General features: G+C 42.5%; 1 protein-coding gene across 4 annotated transcripts; it reads left to right on the forward strand.

The window, feature by feature from the left end:
• The first annotated feature begins 273 nt into the window (after positions 1–273).
• On the forward strand, positions 274–6,407 carry LOC114789709 (polyadenylate-binding protein-interacting protein 2B-like). Of its 4 annotated transcripts, none has more exons than XM_028979007.1 (4): positions 274–459; positions 4,565–4,725; positions 5,223–5,396; positions 5,766–6,407. In XM_028979007.1, the coding sequence occupies exons 1-4, from the start codon at positions 453–455 to the stop codon at positions 5,820–5,822; spliced, it is 399 nt and encodes a 132-aa protein (XP_028834840.1). In that variant the 5' UTR covers positions 274–452; the 3' UTR covers positions 5,823–6,407. The 4 variants fall into 4 exon arrangements, with proteins under 4 accessions (XP_028834840.1, XP_028834858.1, XP_028834867.1 ...); XM_028979025.1 differs by lacking the exon at positions 274–459 and adding an exon at positions 704–833; XM_028979034.1 differs by lacking the exon at positions 274–459 and adding an exon at positions 1,804–2,800.
• The last annotated feature ends 5,108 nt before the right edge of the window (positions 6,408–11,515 follow it).

An 11,515-nucleotide genomic window follows, 5' to 3' on the forward strand; every position in this document is an offset into this window, starting at 1 on the left:
CCTCCGAATCGACGCTGGCCGTCTGCGTGTTGTTTACACGCGAGTTTATTTGTCCGCCGGGCTCCGTGTCTTTGAAGTAGCGAACACACTTTTGTTCGACGAGCTCTTCGGATCCGCTATTCTCCTCGCATGCGTGTGTTTATGTGCGACGGAGGAAGAACGCGGCTGATCCGGGACCGGCTTCGCCTACCTCCCCCCCGGCCTCTGTCCATTGCGGGAGCGCGAGTGGCTGATCTGGGGTCAGCGGCGGTAGGAGGGGGGGGGGCTCTGCTCGCTGTTTGTTTAAGCAGGAACCACATGACCACCGCGCTCATAATGTATTTAGCCCGCAGCGGCGGCCTGCAATCAGCTCGCCTGCGAATCGTTCCGAGTCGCCCTGCGCGCCTTCACTGCCGGGATTAACTTTCGTCGGGAAACTATTATCGTCGCGAGGAACGGCGAAAAAGAGCGCGATGCCAGGTAACCCCGCGGCGGGAAACAAACGCCGCAGCCGCAGCCGCCGCCGCGCATCTTAGCCCGAGTCCGCCGAGAGGCACTTTGTTTCTCCGATTAGAACCCGGGGGTCGCCTCCATTTACCGCTGCTGCGTTCCCGGGGCGATGCGCGGATTCTTCCAGTTCGAACGAAACGCGCCCTTTATACGCGTTTTGGGCCCTGTGTGTGTGTGTGTGTGTGTGTGTGTGTGTTGATATCACGGCGGATCCGTGTTGTGAGCAGCTCGGCGCGGCCTGGTGGAGCCCCGCGGGGGACTGGACGCGCTTTGTCTGCGCAGAAATCGGTCTCCGGAGGAAGCGGGGCTGTTCGGTAGCGAGGCCCGTCGTCCCGGATTCCCAGGTTCGGTTACCCGGGCGGGGTTCGGACATCGGTTCGGAACCGTGCTGACGTGCTAGTCTCCAACGTGTGTTTTGTAACAGTCGCGTTTTAGTAACGCGTGAAGGTTCCTGTGCGTCTGAGCTGCAGCTGCTCATCCTTCGTTTTTTTTTTTTTTTTTCTTCTTTTTCTTTTTCTCTCCAGTCAGCCACATGGCCTCGGTGGTGACGTTTCACTTACCGCGAGATCTGCGAAGAGAACGGCGGTTCTTCTTATTATTCCGCGTATTTAACGTGTTTATTCTGTGTTATTCCATTATCATTTTTTTTCTCGAGTATTTCCGCGTCCGATGAGTTTACTTTTTCTACATGTGCCCACCATGCGGTGCCCGGAACGGTACAAACAGAGCTGGGCGATGAGCACTTGAAAAAGGATTCTCAGCATGCCACCCTGTCCTTTATATTATGAAATCAATCTGCACGGGAAAAAAAGTCAAACCGATCAGGTGACATGGGTTATAATGGAACTGATTGAAAAATCTAACTATAAATATAACGATTGCAAGCTGCTCTATCTTATTTTTGGCAGATGAAGGCCTGATGTCTCTGTGGTCCACATTTAATGGTCTGAAAGCTCTATTTTGTGTTCTTATCGTGGAATAGATGGCACATAACCTACCTGCTCCCCTTTCAAGCGCTGACAATCCTGCATGTGTTATCTATCATAGCATGTCATAAAACAGTCATAAAGAAATAATGTGGGTCATTGTTTGGAAAGGTGGTTGTTTTTTGCGTGCATTGCAGTAGTGGGATGTACCATCCCATTTTTTCCTGGATCTGGGGGGAATGTTGAGTTTCTAATTTCTGCCCCCTTTCCTTATTAACCCCCCCACAGGAAGAGTGGAGTAGGATCTGATCGGCTCCCATCATTAATGGCGCTGGGTCATATTGATGTCCTGCATGTGGTCAGGCCCTTTGAGTTTATCGGTTTCTAGTCCCGTGGGGATGTGTTCAAGGGAAGAAAAGCTAACATTGCAGCTGTTTTTGTTCCTGTGAGACTGAGGAACAGCGAGATTTTGAAAAGCTGTAGCTTCGTCTGCATCTGCCGTTATACTGTAGTCATGTTTCTCTGGGAGTGTCCAGTTGCAAAGGGCTGTCGGCCAGACATGTCAATTGGCTGACCGAGTTGGTTTGACCTGTTAGTCATGTGAAATGAATGGCTGTCTGCTTTTATTGTAATCCTTTTTTGCCATGATCCTCCTTTAGTCTTCATTCATTATTGCTGTTTTTGTCGTTTAAGCATTCTAGCATGTGATTAAAACGCTTCCACTACATACACTGCTGGTCAACAGTTTGGACACACTTACTCATTTGCATGTATTACTTTATAAAACAAGACAGAAGTGAAATAACACACACGAAGGTGTGTAATAAAAAAACAGCAGCATTCTCTTGACCACCTTAAGTTCGACAACGGGGACTGTTTTCCAACAGTCCATGCATGCTAGGTGAATTTGTGAATCTGTGTGTGTGTGTGTGTGTGTGTGTGTGCGCTTCCTCTGGGTGTACATCCGGGTACTTACTGCTTGGCATTTCAGGCAGAGTGAAATCACAGAACATGGCAGACGGATCCCAGCATCTTGTACTTCAGGTCTATTCTTACATTTTTAGTGAACTGTAGAATATCGCAGAATCACAATATATCGTGATGCATATCGTGAGATCTTTACCAATACCCACCTCTAATAGCGAGAGTTTTGTAGTGTCATACATTCTGCGCTGCACTGTTAATGTTGCAATCATATGTTTTCCCATCACTATAGCACCACACAGTCATTCAGAGCCACGGTCATGCCAAGTTGTTTCTGGGTAGTATGTTTGCATTTCCATCTAATGGTGGCAGTTCACGGTGGTGAACGTGGCGCTGTGAAGTGTTCTGCTGTCCTGCGGCTGGTTATGTTGTGGGAAAAGCTCCGGCCTGCACCCACTGTGGTGAGTCAAGTGTTTTGCTGCTTAAATCTATCTGCTTATGCAACAGAGAGAAGCCGCACACAGACACCTCCTGTGCTGGAAGTCATTAACCATCCTCCAGGATGCTGCTTGGCTGTAAGATTCTGTGCTATTTGGAACTTTTGTACCAAAGCCACACTCACTACTGAACCATATCAAGGGAAAAAACTGAAAGCACAGACTTTAACACACACTCGCACATACACAACAGTCTGGCTTTGTGTGTGTGTGTGTAATTTGCAGCAACTGTAAGCGAACCTGTCTTGAGTGAGATAAAGGACTTAGTACTGAACTGGAAATTGTTTAGAGAATACTAATACTAAATCTGTGGAACAACATTCACGATTGATCAGGTGGGCAGATTTCACATTCGTAAGGCTCATATACAGTGGTGTGGAAATGTGTTCGCTCCCTCTCTGATTTCTTACTTTTCCATGTTAGTAACATTTAAATGTTTCAGATAATCAAATTTAAACACAAAACCTAATAACTGCCCCTAAACCTAATGATTACAGTTGTTGCTGATAAGGGTAGCTTAACCAATCAAGCATTTGCGATAACTCGCAATGAGTCTTTTACAGTTCTGTAGAGTAATTTTGCCCCGCTCATCTTTGCAGAATTGTTGTAGTTCTGCCACATTGGGGTCATTTAAGGTCATGCCACAGCATCTTAATAGGATTGAGGTCAGGACTTTGAGTAGGCCACTCCAGGGTCTTCATTCTATTTCTCTTCAGCCAGTCAGAGGTGGACTTGCTGGTGTGTTCTGGATTATTGTCCTGCTGCAGAACCAAAGTTAGTTTCTGCTTGAGGCCACGAACAGATGGCTGGACATTCTCCTTCAGGGTTTTTTTTTTTTTTTGGTAGACAGCAGAATTCATGGTTCCATTTATCACGGCAACTCTTCCAGGTCCTGAAGCAGCAAAACCATCACACTACCACCACCGTATTTTACTGTTATAATGTTCTTTTTCTGAAATGTGGTGTTACTTTTACACCAGATGTAATTGTCACATGAAAGTTCTGCTGTTGTCTTGTCAGTCCACAGATTATTCCCCAAAAGTCTTGGGGATCATCAAGATGTTTTCTGTCAAAATTGAGACGAGTATTAATTTTCTTTTTGGTCTTGGCACTCTGGCATGCAGGCCATTTTTGCACCTTCTCCTTCTTATGATGGAATCATGAACACTGAGCTTAACTGAGACAAGCGAGGCCTGAAGTTCTTTGGATTTGCGCTCTTGGGGTAATTCTGGTTGATCAAGAGTTTCCCAACCCCCATTTTCATTTGGAGCGTTGGGAATTTTGCCGTTTTACATTTGTGTGTATGTACGTGATGGTCTGGTATCTTTACACGGCTGTATGTGGAAGTGGAGTTGGTGGGGGGGGGGCATGATGAAACAGACCTTAAGACAGTAACTTCACCCTCTATCACCCTCCAACTCTATCTTGAGTGCTGCGGCTTTTGTTTACACAAGGGGCGTGTGGGTGAGAGTTATGGTATACCAGCAGCTTCGTTGATGTTGGACCAGTCGAGCTTGTAGAACCCACATTTTTTCCCTCAGGTGAGGGGGGTGGAATGTGACTTATGTTTATTTGGATTTTGTCTTTCTGTCGGGGCAGGACTGACTGCCCCTGACTGCTGAGTAGAACAAACTTGAAATTTCTTTTGAATATTGTATTGGATGATCTGTACCAATTAACTTTTTTTTTTTTCCTTTTTTTTATTTTTTTACTTTTTCTTTCTTGCAGAGCCAGCTGAGATGAGTGGGCCAGAGGTTGCCAAGACGCCGGGGGGAGGAGCTCCAGGGAAGGAAGGGAAGGAACCAGTGGCCAATGGGCACTCGGAGGGTGAGGCCAACCCTTTTGCAGAGTACATGTGGATGGAGAATGAAGAGGAATACAACAGACAGGTTTGTGATTTGAATGCTTAAAAAATACTCCTTGGACACAAAAAAAAAGTGTGGAAGTTATACCTGGTATATGAATATGTGTCTCATATTCTCATATCCATAATCTGTAATTGAGAGGCCCTGCTTCGAAATTGAACTGAAAGGACGTACTTCGTGTTTTAAAGTAGCACAAAAACAATAATAAGTGGGTCAAGAATATTAAGTTTCGCTGCATTTCAAGATAGGGTTTTTTTTTTTTTTTTTTTTTATGTTACATTTGGTTTAGAGAAGGTGCTATGTTTAGTCATTATTACTTGTACCAAGATGCCAAAATCATCAGTACTTCCTCCCAAAATAGATATGACAATTGAAACATGAATGATGTGAAAAATATTTGAATAATTAAATAATAAGTTTCATTCCCACTGCTCACTTAGCACACGCATTACTATGCCAACCACATTTTCAGCCCATCAGGGATGCTTCCTAATCAGTTCACCTCTTTTTATTTTGGTCAGGTGGAAGAGGAGCTGCTGGAGCAGGAGTTTCTGGAGCGCTGTTTCCAGGAGATGCTGGATGAGGAGGATCAGGACTGGTTCATTCCTGCAAGGGACCTCCCATCGGGGGTGGGACAAATTCAGCAGCAACTAAACGGCCTGTCAGTCAATGACAGCAGCACCGAGGACATTGTGGTGCGTTCTATTTTATTTTTCTAAAGGGAAGTGCATTTTCAATGTGAAACACTGCAGAGCTTCAGCGCTCTGATTAGAGTTAACTTATCTGGGAGTTGTTCCACAAAGCAGAGTTGCTTAGTTAACTGGGATAATTTATGATTTTAATTTCACTTGGCAAACTGAGCAATCCTTCTTTGTGGCTCTATAAATAAGTCATGACCCCGTTTGGAGAAATCAGGTATGTAATCTGTACTCTAATAGGACAGGCCACTGCAGTATGGCAGCAGGTTTGCCCCGTTTTGTAAGGAATCTCGGTACTCGGTGTAAACAGCGACTTCTAATGATCAGAAACAAGATTGTAATGTGTATCCTCTTTTCTGCCAACAGCGCAAGAGCAGCTTGAACCCAGAGGCAAAGGAGTTTATCCCTGGAGTGAAATATTAGAGGGGCCACCCTCACCCCTTGGGTGGTTACCCACAGAGACTTTCATGGCCATGATGCCAGTGGACACACAATACACACAAGCGTGCGCACACACACACACACACACACACACACACACTTGGGAAGAGGGATATGATGTTAAAAGGGGAGGGTAGAGAGGGTTTATTTTGTACAAGCTGCCTCCCCCCTTTCCTTTTCTTTGCATTTAAACAAAGTGGTAGGAGCAGGTGGAGCCACCAGGTGGCTGCATTGACCCTTTTTTTTTTTTTTTATTCCGATCTCATCTCACAACCTGTGTCTCGCTTTGAGATTGTCACCTTTGCTGGTTTTAGGAACACATTTCCCACCTGTGTCGTACAGTTAATTCTCAAACAGCCTTTGGCTGGGACGGATTAGTAGGATGTGAAATGGAGGGTACACATCATAGGAAGTTATCTGACCTCTTGGTGAGGCACAAGGAAGAATTAAAAGGCTTCACATGCGATCTTTTTTTTTTTTTTTTTTTTTATGTAATTTGAAAATCGTGACAAGTATGAACATTTTGTTTAATAAAAAAGAAAAAGACATACATTTGAAAAGAGCTAATTTGTCTTGGATGTGTGGTCCTGTATTTTATTATTTTTTTTTTTCACTGCCCATTTGCCCTTAGTCAGGACTTAAATTGTACTACGTTACTTACCAAACATATGTTTCACAATAATAGGAGATGCCATTATCCAGAGCAATTTACAATCTGTAGTTACAGGGACAGTCCCTCTGTGACTCTCTTCAGGTTCATAGGCGAGATCATGGCCACATTGTTTTGTTAATAACCAAAAATGGTCCCAATTCATATAGCTTCCTCACCCGCTAGGCCACCACTGTCCTGCACGAACCACACGAGGATGGTCATGCACTCACTCCATTCCCATGGGCACACGTTATTAATAGCAATAGAGGTCCAAGAACTGGATTCAGCTCTCTGCGTTGTACAATGAGGCCTCCATGGGGGTGGCAATTAAACAACGGAATTGCGATGGCAGTGGAACCTCTGACTTGGCCTAAATGTGCCCTTGTCGTGTTTGGATCGCAGGTGCTGGAGACGCTCCGACTGTCCTCCACCAGCAAAGTTACTGGGAATATAACTCCAGTTCTATGACTACAGGTGTAGCCCTCCAACAGGCTTCACAATTGGATATCTCCATTGCCATCAGCACACAGAAAAAGTTATATGCTATGTTATTTATGTAGGCTCTTGCTGATCCCTCGTCTCATTAATGGTAAAGATACTACTGCTTTGTTAGTCATCGGTAGTACCCAGACCCCAGGACTGGTACAGTGCATCTGGAAAGTATCAACATCACATCACTTTTTCCACATTTTGTTACAGCCTCATTCCCCACCAATTTCAACACACAAAAGCCCATAATGACATGAAAAAAAGGTTTATTTGAGGACCTGGCAAATTTATTGCAAATCATATGTACATAAGTATTCACGGCGGCCTTTGTGTAATACTTTGTTGATGCACCTTTGGCAGCAATTACTGCCTCAAGTCTTTGAATATGATTCCAAAAACTTTAGTACACCAATCCTGCCTAGTTTCAGCCATTCCTCTTCCATTCCTCTTTGCAGCACCTCACAAGCATCATCTGGTTTGATGAGAAGCATCAGTGCACAGCCATTTTAAGATCTCTCCAGAGATGTTCAATCAGATTCAAGTCTGGACCCTGGTTGGGACAATCAAGAACATTCAAAGCGTTGTCATGAATCCACTCCTTTGATATCTTGACCAGGTGGTTTTGAACTTCTTTCACTTATGAACAATGGAGACCACTGTACTCATTGGGACCTTCAAAGTAGCAGAAATTTTTCTGTAACCTTCCTAAAAACCTTCCTCAAGATAATCTGGTCTCAGAGGTTTACAGACAATGGCTTTGACCTTGTGCTTAGTTTGTGCTCTGAAATGAACTGTCAATTGTGGGACATTATATAGGCAAGTGTCTACCTGTTTTTTTCACAGGTGGAATCCAATAAAGCATCCCAAAGATGAACAGGAGGCACCTGAGCTAAATTTTGAGCTTCATGGCAAAGGCTGTGAATGCTTATGTACATGTGATTTCTTTATTTTTTTTTTTAGTAATTAGCCAAAACCTGAAGTATTTGTCATTATGGGGTGGTCTCGTCTTGGTCTCAACACTATTCTGACACAGTCTATGACCTTTTATTGTATATCTCCCTTTGTGTTAATCCAATCCAGTATCAACACCCATCCTCCAACCTGAGGATCACCACAATATAAATTAGTAGACACTTTAGTGTGCAGATTCGGTTTGTATTTTTTCGTACAACCAGGGAAAATTTTATTGTGACATAATGAGTTTGGATTGACTGAATATTATGAATAAAATGTGCTTTATTTGGAAGCACCCCACCTTCATCCCCTTTTGATAGGTGTGAGACTTCAGCCCAGCAGCAGCAAGTAGGCACATGTGCTCATGTCCTGCTTGTATGGGTGTGATTATAATTTAGAGTACACAACAACGCTCAAATTAGCTGCTTATTCACAGCTCCTTATGCAAATGGTTTGTTCCACCTTAAATTCTGCTCAGCAGGCTGGAATGCTATTTATTTTACATGGAAATGTCCATATTCATCATGAGCAAAGTTGCCAGTAAAATTTTTACAGTTTTGGAGCTGTTTTTTGTAAGAGAATGACATTCATCAAACCAATGCACAGTTCCCATGTGAATTTATTTCAGTGAAAAGAGTAATGGGCCAGACAGGTAACACTTGATATTATTTCTAATGGTTCAGAGTTTTAAGTGGGCACACAGATCATCGCTATCTGCAGATTAAAAACGTTCTTTATTAGCGAAACAGATTTCCTGGCTGTAAACCTCGCTGAACTATGCCCTCTACAGGCGCTATACGGGTACTGCAGCCTGCTGAGCAGCATTTAAGGTGGAACTGACAATTCGAATAATGCGCTATCTCCAGCGTTGTGTTTTATTTCATGAGCTGGTTATTAGATGCCACTCCAGTCAGAGTTATTCCCCGCTAACGGGGAACTGAAACCCAATCGGTGCCCATGCAAGCATGATATCAAGGCAGCAAGGAGGCGCGCAAAGAAAAAGAAATCCCCTACCACCATGCCGCACTGGGCAACTGCCCATGTCGTCCATATCAAAAACCACCACTGCCTGCGAAGTCTCCTGTTTACGTCTGTATTCTGACCTCTCAGAATCCAACTCGACTAATATGATTTTATTTTATTTTTTCTTTAAGGCCATTTTCTCTTTGAAAATATGCATCTATAACCAGGACCTTGTAATTATACCTGGATGAAGTCAATAACATGACCCAGGTCTTTCAGTATGCACAGGAAATTAGTCCAGCTGTTTAGAATCCTGTGTCTATATGCAAGATAAAAAAAAACATGAGTTAATCATGAGTTTTTAGAGGTGTAAATTATTTAAAATAACTTGAACAGTTATGGTACTTTGCACAGTTTATGGTACTTTAGGGGCTCCATACACTGTAAATCAGTGAACCAGCACTGTCTAACTAATGTTAATTTGACAAATATGCCAGAAGAAAATGTATTTAAGAGTTTCAGTGAGCATTTGAGAGCCAAATGTCCATTGTCTTCAATTCAAGACCTTCAATTCAAAGCAAGGAATCATTATATGGCCATATTCATAACTTAACCAAGGTATAAGAGACCAGTGGTGGAGGAAGTACTTAAGTAAAAATACAAGTAACCTGCAAAATATGTACTCAAGTAAAAGTAGAAGTGCTACATCAACAATCTTACTTAAGTAAAAGTCCTACTTACTTTTAAATTTACTTTAAAGTATTTTGTTTAAGTAAAAGTACTCACACAATGGTTAAAAATAAATAAATATATAAAGAGCAAACGTGAACTGGTTCATTTTTTGAGCTGTGAACTTGGTTCAAAATTTAAAAAAATTAACTATAAACGTGAACTAGTTCTTTTTCCAGTGTGAACTGGCACAACACTGAGCTGGACATTATGCTAGCAAAGACATTAAGCTATCTTCTCTGATCTAATAAACCAGTTTTATCCTACCACCGTGTTAAAAAAATAATGAAGCTACAATGGTGTGATTTTTATACTATTTCTGTATGTCACCATCAGTGGTGGAATGTAACAAAGTATTTGTACTTTGTTACTGTACTTAAGTACATTTTTACGTATCTGTACTTTACTTAAGTAAAAATAATAATGCATACTTTTTATTTTACTCCATTACATTTTGTGGCAGTTATCTGTACTTTCTACTCCACTACATTTCTACAATTTATACCATTACTCGTTACATTTTATGAAATTGTCACGTGGGGGCTGGACATGGCGATGAAGGAGGACGCATATGCACGACTTCACACGACAAGTGTTTAATACAAACTGCATCATAACATGTCATAACATACCCAAAAGCATAGCATACCATAGCATAGCTTACCTCTATATGTTTTTTCAAATTTGAAGGGGAGTTTTTAAATGGTAACAATTCTTTATGTTGAGGCAGGCATTGGATGCAAAGAAATCGCAAGGACTCATTCTTTGCTCCTTTGTACTCAAATAAATTTCTGTCATGATCCGGACCGGCAGGGTGGATCCGGAGTTCGGACCGGAGTTTCATGTTGGTCTCGTGTAATGTTCCCTGATCGTGTTCACCTGGTGTATATTTATATAATTGTATAAAACTATCCTGTTCGTGTCTGTTCGCTGTCAGGTCACTGCGTGTTAATGTTCCCTCGTCGTGTGCAGTTTGTATTTAACCCCTGTCATGTGAAGTTGTGCATATGCGTCCTCCTTCATCGCCATGTCCAGCCCCCACGTGACAATTTCATAAAATGTAACGAGTAACAGTATAAATTGTAGAAATGTAGTGGAGTAGAAAGTACAGACAATTGCCGCAAAATGTAATGGAGTAAAATAAAAAGTATGCGTTATTATTTTTACTTAAGTAAAGTACAGATACGTAAAAATGTACTTAAGTACAGTAACGAAGTGCAAATACTTTGTTACATTCCACCACTGTAAGAGACTTAATTTGAACGCCTTTCTTGTACATCCCATCTCTTTCCCTTGAAGAGGTCTGGTAAAATGGTTATAGGAGAGGATTGCTGAGAATTTTACTTTCCATCAGGCTTCACAACTATGACAAATCTTGGAGATTTTAAATGAGAGGCATATGGACAATAAAATAGAAAAGATAACATGAATTACAAATTTAATAAGTAACTACACTTTACAACAATGCCTTTTTTCTCAACATTTGAGTTGAGTAATGTGATGTCGATTCAAGCCCTAGTCTGTTTTTATCTTTGGTCTTGGTCTCTGTCTTGTAACCCTCCAATCTTGACTACAACACTAACCAACACACACTGCAGTAGCAGAGTTCAAACGTCCAGCCAGAGAAAATGACGGGGCTGAGTCGATCTCCAGGCATTTTAATTCCAGATCCTTCTTCTGGCATTCAAATTGCTCAAATTGCCCTTGAGCCCGACTCCATAAAATCTTCAGATGGATGCGGGCTACTGTCTGTGTGTGTGTACAAAACACTACATGCGCATTAATTAATGTGGCACAAACCGAAGCTAGTAACAGCACGCTGGACTTTCAGTAACTGGACTTGTATCATGCACATCACCCCACTCACATGGGGCCCAGGAACTCCAGC

This window comes from Denticeps clupeoides, chromosome 1, assembly GCF_900700375.1.
Source record: "Denticeps clupeoides chromosome 1, fDenClu1.1, whole genome shotgun sequence".
Classification (NCBI taxonomy): Eukaryota; Metazoa; Chordata; class Actinopteri; order Clupeiformes; family Denticipitidae; genus Denticeps; species Denticeps clupeoides.